This window comes from Paroedura picta, chromosome 7 (genome assembly GCF_049243985.1).
Source record: "Paroedura picta isolate Pp20150507F chromosome 7, Ppicta_v3.0, whole genome shotgun sequence".
NCBI classification, from domain to species: domain Eukaryota; kingdom Metazoa; phylum Chordata; class Lepidosauria; order Squamata; family Gekkonidae; genus Paroedura; species Paroedura picta.
The window spans coordinates 97,362,870-97,372,399 of NC_135375.1; the positions used below are offsets into that span (position 1 = coordinate 97,362,870).

The 9,530-nt window shown below is 42.8% G+C and overlaps 1 protein-coding gene across 5 annotated transcripts in view; it reads left to right on the forward strand.

Annotated features, from left to right (window-relative positions):
* PAX5 (paired box 5) overlaps positions 1-9,063 on the forward strand; it is a 265,617-nt gene extending 256,554 nt beyond the window's left edge. For 4 of the 5 annotated variants that reach the window (XM_077345566.1, XM_077345568.1, XM_077345569.1 and 1 more), the window contains 2 exons: positions 1,090-2,896; positions 3,030-9,063. In XM_077345566.1, the coding sequence (XP_077201681.1) occupies positions 1,090-1,166 (77 nt within the window). In that variant the 3' untranslated portion in view covers positions 1,167-2,896; positions 3,030-9,063. The remainder of the gene's footprint in view (positions 1-1,089; positions 2,897-3,029) is intronic. The other variant, XM_077345567.1, reaches the window with a different exon arrangement.
* Positions 9,064-9,530: the final 467 nt, after the last annotated feature.

A 9,530-nucleotide genomic window follows, 5' to 3' on the forward strand; every position in this document is an offset into this window, starting at 1 on the left:
CCCTGTCTGCTGCTTCTGCCACTGTTGTACACAGGGCCCCTGTGAGTCCTTAAACTGACTTTGGTGCTACAGGCACCACAAATCCTTATAGCACTTCTGACGGGCTTGCTCTAGACCAGTGGTTCTCAACCTGGGGGTTGCGACCCCTTTGGGGGTCGAATGACCCTTTCACAGGGGGTCGCGGCAGGGCAAGCAGCTTGGCTGGGGGGGGGCATCCACACAACATCCTTGCATGCTATATCGAGATAGAGCGTTCGTCTGTCTGGAGCAGTGGAAAAGAGCGAGATCAGCATGGTGGGACAAGAGGCAGAACTGAACTGAGAAACCCTGGGGGAAAAACAATTTGTGTACAATCATGAACAATGGATCTTCATGCCATTGGTCAGTTTTGGTTTAATTTCTGTGAAAGAACACTTGCCTGATTTTATGGTTGGGGGTCACCACAACAGGAGGAACTGTATTAAAGGGTCGCGGCATTAGGAAGGTTGAGAACCACTGCTCTAGACTGAATCCCATGAGTTATAGTGCCACGTGAGTTACTGCCTGAAGAGAGTTACATCTTTCCAGTCCCGTTGATTTCAATGAACCTTGTATGTATAAAGTGCTGACAAGTTACAGCTGACACGGTGACCCCACAGATTTTTCAAAGCAAGAGATGAGTAGAGGTGGCTTGCCATTGCTTGACTCTGTATCATGGCCCTGGTATTCCTTGGAGGTCTCCTACCCGAACACTAACCAGGGCCAACCCTACTTGGCTTCTAGGGATGCCAGTCCCCAGGCTGGACTTCATAGCATTATACTCCACTGAGGCCCCACCCTGACCCAGATCCTGCCTACTCTGAGCTCCACTCCCAAAGTCTCCCAAAGAGCTGGCAGCCTTATCAGCTTTGGAGTTCTGACAAGACCAGGCTAGCCTGGACCCTCCAGGTCAGGGTTAATGGACTTTCGAAAGGGGTAAAGCTGCTAACTGACCCACAGCAGAGGCCGTCGAGTCAACATCTTTGCAGTCCTGTCTCTGATGGTTTCATTGGCTTGTCAATACCTTTGCGGCTTCGTGATTCACCCAGCATATTGTGTCTTCTCTTCTAGGTTCTCCGTACTATTACAGCGCCGCTGCTCGAGGAGCCGCACCTCCTGCAGCCGCTGCTGCTTACGACCGCCACTGACACAAGGAACCAAGAAGCACTTATGAAACATATCATGCCGGATGACGCCACTGGAACAGCCCAGAACGCAACCACAGAAGTCAGACGACAAGGAAGGACAAGGGAAACCCATGCAATGGCTGGAATGTTAATCTTTCAGCTAGGTGAACTGGTTATTATCATTTTTAATCAATGACGTTCTAGTGACCTTAACCGAATCTCCCATGGAAAAAAGAATGAGACAAACAAAACCAACCACAGCTTTACTGGCATTCCATGTGGGTCACCAGATACCCGTTTGCCATGATGTTACACCCAGCCATCCTGTTTCTGGACTAACTAGTTGCCTGTGGTTCTCCTAGCCACATCAGGGGGACGGGAACCATTCTAATACCAAGCATTCTAATACCAAGCAGTCCTCCGCAGGATATCTCTTTAATGTACATTGTTAAAAAAAAGATTTTATGATCCAACCTGGGGCCATCTGAGTTTGGGGGTTTATTTTGGGAGGCGTTTAGTTAAAAAAAAAAAAAGCAAGTCTGCGCAAACAACAAAACGCCGATGTAAATACCTTGCTTCTTTTGTGTTACTATGGAGAGGTTCAGCCTAAAACATCATGGGACAAATGATGAATTCAAAGCACACTGGGAAAAATGTGTTTTGGTGCACTGACTCCTAGAATCCAGTAAGCTTTAAATCAACTCTGAACCAGGTTAACATTCATTGTGGGTCTTTCTGGGGTGGTTGTTCTTTCTAGATACATGATCCTGATCTGATGGTCATGGAGGCACCTGTCCTGCCTATGCCGGTATCAGACTTGTGAGCAAATGACAGACCTGGACAGTTAGTGACGTTTTATCTAGATGACTATTAATTTATGCTTATTTGCAATCATAATTAGCACTGGCACACACGCTCTGGCTTTAAGTTCAACTAAATATCAAAGAAGAAATTCCAAATAACCGAAGCCTTACACACATCAGAATGAATTAGCTGTAAAAATTCCAGTCGCTTGGTATCCCCCTGCATGCTATTTTTCTGAACTGCCTTCTCAAACAGTAGAACCTCAGGACCATAACGAAAGCCACACAATATTATTCTGGTTTCTCATAGCAAGCTGATTCGGAAGTAATGCAGTTGGAGATTCTCGCACATTTAAGTTGAGAAATTTACCTCTAAAACAGCATGGGTATTTCCCCAAACTGGAGCCAACTTAATTACACCAGGGAAAAAAAATTGTTCTGTTCATTTTGTAGATTTTCATCCTTGCAAACTAAAAGAGGATGGATGACCTGAGGTAACATTTTGTTCAGTGCAGCCCTGTGCACGAGGGAACCGACTGTACAAATGTCAGGATATGTTGGATGTCAGTTAATCAGTTGTGATGCCCGCAAACTTCCCTGAATCAAAGATGAGCTCATTTTAGCCATTATATTTTGTTAACTCATATGGACAGTGATGGTTTGTCTAACTACAGAGAGGGGGAGAGAGAGAGAGAGAGAGAGAGAGAGAGAACAGACCCTTGGAATTTTTCTGCTTTCCTGTAACACATTTGTTCATTCAATAAGGATATCAAATATGTCTGTCATGTGGAGGTATTAGCTTGCCATCTCAATAATTCTGGGTTGATTTTCCATGTGTTTTTTTTTTGTGTGGGGGATCTGTTTGCATCAAACTCCTGGGAAAGAGACTTTTACCTTTTGGCCATAAAGTTCTGATTCCAGACCATCCGAAAGAATGTAGACTAGCAAGTTGTCTATGGCAGGGGTAGTCAACCTGTGGTCCTCCAGATGTCCATGGACTCCAATTCCCATGAGCCCCTGCCAGCATTTTCTGGCAGGGGCTCATGGGAATTGGAGTCCATGGACATCTGGAGGACCACAGGTTGACTACCCCTAGTCTATGGTTCTTCAAAATAATCGCTTCTTCAATTTTCTTAGTATTGACGTGGAAACTCCAGAGCTCCAAGTCAAGGGAGTGGGGAGAAACACATTGTGATGGAAACTTTAACAAAAACCCTTTACACCACTATTTTGTTTTGTTTTGCCAGCAAGTCTCATCTGACACATGGCAACCCCTGTGGGCGTCTGAAGGCAAGAGATGTTCAGAAGTGGTTTGCCATTGCCCTGTCTCCTTCATGTTGCAACTGCGGTACCCCGTGCTGGTCTCCCCTCCAAATACCAGGCCTGATTAGTGTCCAAGATCTGGCTAGCCTAGGCTCTACCACCATTTGCAAAGATGAACACTCCCGGCATACTCTCTTGCAAGGCCTCACATCACTAGCAAGGAACACCCAAATCTGTCTTGTGTAGAGCAGACTCTTTTCTCAAAAGCCGTTGGGTGGAATGGAAGTTGAGTGCACAGTGGAAAGTTTTACATGCCTACCCGAAACATACACCATCCCGACACGTGTACCCTACATCAGGGGTAGTCAACCTGTGGTCCTCCAGATGTCCATGGACTACAATTCCCAGGGGTAGACTACAACTACCCCTGCCCTGCATGACACACAACTGTTGTAGAACATACTATTAAGTCTGCAGGTTCAGTGGTCACAGACTCCAGGTCTTCAGAACAGCTGTTTTTTTCTGGCATGGAAAGGCCCAACTTAACTTTTGGGAATAAACAGTAGCAGGATCCCAAGCCCTGCTTAGAAACGACAAAACAGTTCATTACACCATGTTAAATGCTTGGTAGAAGACTTGGTTGCTCTGAGCATCTAAAACAAGTGCTGCAGCTTGGAAGGGAGACCTTTAAGGAGGGCGGGGGCATATCTGAACCTTCCGCTTGTCCCTTATCCCTTAAACTGTGTGTTTGCTATGGCTTTGGGAGAGAAATGGCTGGGGATGGGAGAAGGCAGAGGAGAAGGAAAAGTGAAGAAAGATTAGGAAGAATCAGCCCCACTTTTTACTACTTAAAGGAGTCTCAAAGCAGTTTATGATCTCCTACCCTTCTGTGAGGGAAGTGGGGCTGAATGAGCTCTGAGAGAACTGTGACTAGCCAAGGTCACCAAGCTTTCTGCATGTGGAGAACTGGGAAATCAAACCTGGTTCCCCAGATTAGAGGTCACTGCTCTTAGCCCCTACACCAAGCCGCCTGTTAAATACTGCTGCTGGCCCCTTCAGATTCATGTCTTTCCACTGTCTTTCCACTGTCTTTTTTAGATGTTTGGCAGAGGTCCAGGTATTGCCCTAAAGGCAAGTTTGGCCTCACAACAGTAAAATCACGAACAGGCCCTTTTGCACATTTTGTTTCCCAATAGCTACTGCGGGAGACCTGCTTTTCCTAACCAATTAGAAATTATCCTTTCCAATTCTTATTGCAGGAGTAATCCATTTTTATTTGCTCATAAAGAGACAACTATCTGTGTAAGTGCAAAGATAACCAGTGTCAACTTCAGCCCTTCCGGGGTTCATCAAAACATGTTAGAACATGGAGGTAGAAGAACTTTTCGTGAAATGCTTTCTGGTCCCCCCCAAAAGGTAGGCCTGGCAAATACCCAGAGGCAGAGGTGTCAGCGATAGTCAGGCCTTTATGCATTTTTCATCTACTAACGTGCATTTAAAAAAAAAAACCTTTTCATCACCTATTCGGTCATTCCATACCTGGCTGCTATTTGCACCACTATTTAAGAAGCGTAACATGTGAAAGTACCCTTGCAGTCAAGTACCTCTGACATGTTGTGTTCATTTTGTGGACTAGAGAGAGAACTGTAGTGCTGTAGAGGAAGAATAACACAATTTGAACAAATTTTCTGTGTTGAAGAGATTTACATGAGAAGAGTTTACATGAGATAATGGAGATGCATCTTAGCTTCTTCTGTGACAGAAGGGGAGATTTGTAATTTTCAAACAAAAATTTGGGATGTGGCACATTAAAAAAATCGCTTTCCCAATAATTCCTGGTTGCAGAGAACCCCAAATTCAAATGGTCACATTCATTCGTATTTGATCTTTGCTAGCACCATCTCTACCCCTTGTTTGTGCAAAATCTATCATCCAAAAGTTTGCTTGAATTACAATGGGCATTTATAAACTTTGAAATGGGTGTCTGCTTGAACTGACCAGCTCAAGCTATACAACGTTTACTATTGCTTTGCAAGAAATAGATGGTTTGAAGTTGTCAGGAATTCCATTTCTAAATTGCAGTTCAGGGGCCCTTGTACATTAGCATCTTTAAAACAATCATAGTTGTCTAAAACACCATTCAAAGACTCATTGGGTTCAATTCCCTCATCTGTTTTGGAGCCCTATCAAAGTAGATGGGCAGCAAACAAGGCCTGGTGTACCTGTATTTCCAAGTCCTGCGATCCATCCCTTTTTTGAGAAAGTTTGCAAGGATGAAGTGTACATGCACATATGTGTGAATGGGATATACATTAAATAATCTTGCCATGCATTGTGAAGTCCTAGAAAGGCAAACATGTGTAACGGCTCATAGTGTTTATGGTTATTACATAAATGCAATACCTACCGATGAAAGCATGTTTATCACTTGTAAACACTGAAGAGCAATTCATGGGGAGTTCTAGGTTGCTCGATTCAGCTTTGGTTAACATACATTTAAAAAAAAGCATTGCATTGTTTGTGTCTGTGCGTGTTTTGAGTATTCTTTCCCACGCTATTCTTCTAATCCTGTGCAGAGTTACTTCAGTCTAAGCCAAATGGTGTGACTCTGCATAGGGTTGCATAGACTGGAATGGAACGGGACTGCAGTGACGCATGTTCAGAGCTTAAATCAACCCCTTCCGTTGCTGAAAAGTTCTTAGGAAACTTTAAAAAAACCCAAACCCTAGCAATTCCACTTACATTAGTGAAGTGGAGTTAATGTACATCAGCTGGAGATCTGGAAACCGTGCTTATTAGGGCATTAAGAGAAGTCCTGCATCCTTTATCTTGTTAACAACGTGACGTGGAGAGCAATTTTCTTCTCCAAGACCCTTCTAGGGATGCTTTACAAAAAGCTGTAAACACACACAGTGCTCTTCCATGCTTACAATGTAAGGGACAGCAGGGCCCTGAGATTAGAGAGAAAATTATGGAAGGAACCCCACAGGTAATGGAAAGGAAGTTGGTGACAATATTGCTCCAATTCTGAAATCACTTATTCAGTGGGGGGGGGGGGAGCAGGGGCTGGAGGGGTCCCCTCCAGCTTTAATGATGACATGCATGGTTTGAAGGTGACAACTGTCATTTGAGTCTGTTTAATTTTTATCGGTCACTCTCAAAAGATTTGGAGGTGTGACTCTCTTTTGATAAGCCCTAAAAAGTATGGATGCTTATCTGAAGCATCTCCAGTTCTTTTGAGGCTTAATTTTTCCATTCCCTTTTCTGACCTCTGGATCTGGATTAAATAAATTATTTTTTATTTTCAGGGGGGAAAACCCCCTCTGTACAAAATTTATACTTCATATACCCTATATGGTCATTTTTGATACTTTCCCCTGGATCCTGTTTAACCTGGCTAAGAAATTTTAATAAAAATACTGATGGACTATATAAACATCACATGGGAAAAAAATAAAATTGGATGAACTTCCTGAATTTACAATGTTGAATTTGAATTCTCAGTTCCTCTGGCTTATTCTGTATCAGCCTTATTGTAGCAGCTTCAAACTTTTAAATTCATATTCTGAAAAATGAAGCAAGCTGACTTTCTGAAAACAGAAATCTCAAAATAGGAAATCAATATAGTTGCCAACTCTGACAGGGAAAATATCTGGAGCCCAAAAAGGGTGGGGCTTGGGCATATTGCCATAGAGTTCACCCCTAGAGCAGCCATTTGCTCGGAGGAAACTTCTGTATGATCTCGAGAACAGTTGTAGTCCTGGGTCACCATGAAATGTGGAATTAGCTCAAATCTCCTCAGTTTGCAGCTCTGCTTTCACAGTTCCCCTCCCCCTTCCCCCCAGCTTTTTCAGCTTGATAAATTCTAGATTCCTTTTTCCATTCATGAAACAGTAGTGGGGCCGATTAGAGAAGTCTCTTGTTTTAAAATCGGATTACAGCGTAATGGCCCTGTTGTACTGTAGGTGACCAGTTTAACATTCAGAGTAATCCAGTTGTCTACTTGAGCTGCTATACTTAAACAAATACTCAGGAGAGGCCTTTGACATTCAGTGAAAAACTTGGCACACACAAATATTGCCTTCCCCAGTTTTTAACAGGATATGAATCCTTTATATCATGACATATCCTATATCATTCCTTGAAGGGAATGCAAAGAAAATGGAATCAGATGCCAGTCCTCAGGTGGGACCTGGGGATCCCCTGGAATTACAGCTCATCTCCAGACAAAGGAGATCAGTTCCCCTGGGGAAAATGGCTGCTTTGAAGGGTGGACTCCAAAGCATTATCCTCCACTGAGGTCCCTCCCTGCCCCAAATTGTGCCTGCTCCCAGCTCTGCCCCCAAAGTCTCCAGGTATTTCCCTTCCTAGAGTTGGCAATCTTAGGCTCCCGCTTACCTTAGTGATCCACTTGTGTCTTTTCCCATTGGTTCCTGCAGAAACCCCCCCCCCATTCTTTATGCATTGCTTAGCATATCAACTAAGGCAGAAAACAAGGTATGCCCCAAATTTGTGTGTGTGTGCTTGACTGTGTGGGCATGTGTATTCACGTTTATTTCAGCCATGAATGAACTGTCATGTAAGAATAGGTCGAAAGCCCATTAGAAGGAACACAATTTCCATTTACTTTGTAAGGTTTTCAACTACACCGGTGGTCTTTGGGAGCGCCAAACTGGCCTTAGGGTTCTTTGGGTGTTGCCCACGCCTTACCTTTTTATTCATTTCTCTCTGTAGCAAGAGATAATGGCTTTATTTGTCTTTAGTTGGCCATAAGCTCAGCTCTAAAATGATCAGTACAGGTGGCTCACTAGTGAACAAGGAGAAACTCCGAGGGGGTTATGATGGGCTAACTCCAATGTAAACAGATGGTAATTAATAAAGGATAAAAGAAATCCCCATCCCCCCCCCAGATGAATCCTGAAAAAAATATAATGCATGAACAACAGTAGACCGTATTGTGATTTGTTTGGCCTTGTTCTGGGGAAACAATACTGTCCTGGTTTGTCACTTTCTAGTGGCCTTTGAAAATGCAGAAACGCACTGCAACTATTCATTTATAAATGAAGATCCCCCCCCCCAAGCCAAGCTCCTGTGTAAGGTTCAGTATCAGATACAGAAATGTGAAATTGTGCCCGCCAAAGTCTCTGATGGCTGTTAAAAAAACGTAAGTTAACCAATAAAATAGACAAGTAACAAAAAAACAAACCACACATACATACAAACACAATTGAATTGCCTTTGAACGTAGGAGATGAAACGGTCTCCGTACAGATTTAAAAAAAATGCTTCTTAAAATGTGTATGTTTTGTATTCTTTTTTTCTAGTAGGAAAAAGAACTGACTTGAAAAAATCTTGGTGTTTTTTTCTTAGTGCTGTGTGTTGCTTTTGTGTGTAATAATATTTGAATGTAATGACAGCAGTGCCAATTTGCCAAAGATGTCGAACATATTTTTTGTTTGTTTTGGTTTAATTTTTATTTGGGATTTTGGGGGCTTTTTTTTTTTTTTTTTTGAGCTGGGTGGGTGTTTAAGGTGTGGGTCAAGGGGAGCATTTGGGGAAGGCGATGATTTCTTTTGTTTGTTTGTTTTTGGTTCTGAATTTTCTTGTCAATACTGGACTTTGTGATTTTTATTCTAAGTTAAATGGTTGACTGCAAACATTTTATTTTAGATTAGTTGAAGAAACATGCAATAAGATTGGCGTAGTTTCAATATCTGTGTGTCTTTTCATGAGAGTGACTGTTACTTGTGAATGTTTTGATTTTATGTAACCTTTATGTGAGATAATTATTTGTAAATATTTACCATAATTTTATTGGTTCCAAAAATAAAAGTAATTTTTTTAAGTTCAAAGACTCTCAATAGCACTTTAATTTAAATTCAAGAGGAAACAGAGTGATTACTTTGGGATGTGACAATTCCCCCCCCCCAGCTTTTATTATATGACTCCACTCACCAGTGTGAGCTTGTGAGGTATTCCAGCTTAATTAAAGAGGGTAGCCATTTTGGTCTGCAGTAGAACAGCTAGATTCAAGACCACAAGCCAACAAGAGTTTCGGACTTTGAGCTTTCAAGAGCCAAAGCATTCTACTGTTGACCTAAGAGTGGCACTAGAAAACATCAAGAGTCCACTAGCACCTTGAAGACTAATCCAATGGAGGTCCTTGTCCTTCCCAAGCTCCATTCTCCTCAGGCTCCACCTCAAAAATCTCCAGGTACTTCTCAACCCAGAGTTGGAAGCCCTATCAGTGGTCTTAGTAGGGCATAATGTGCTGAGGTCATCACTGCAAATCTCCTCCCAAACAGCAGTGGCTGGAGAA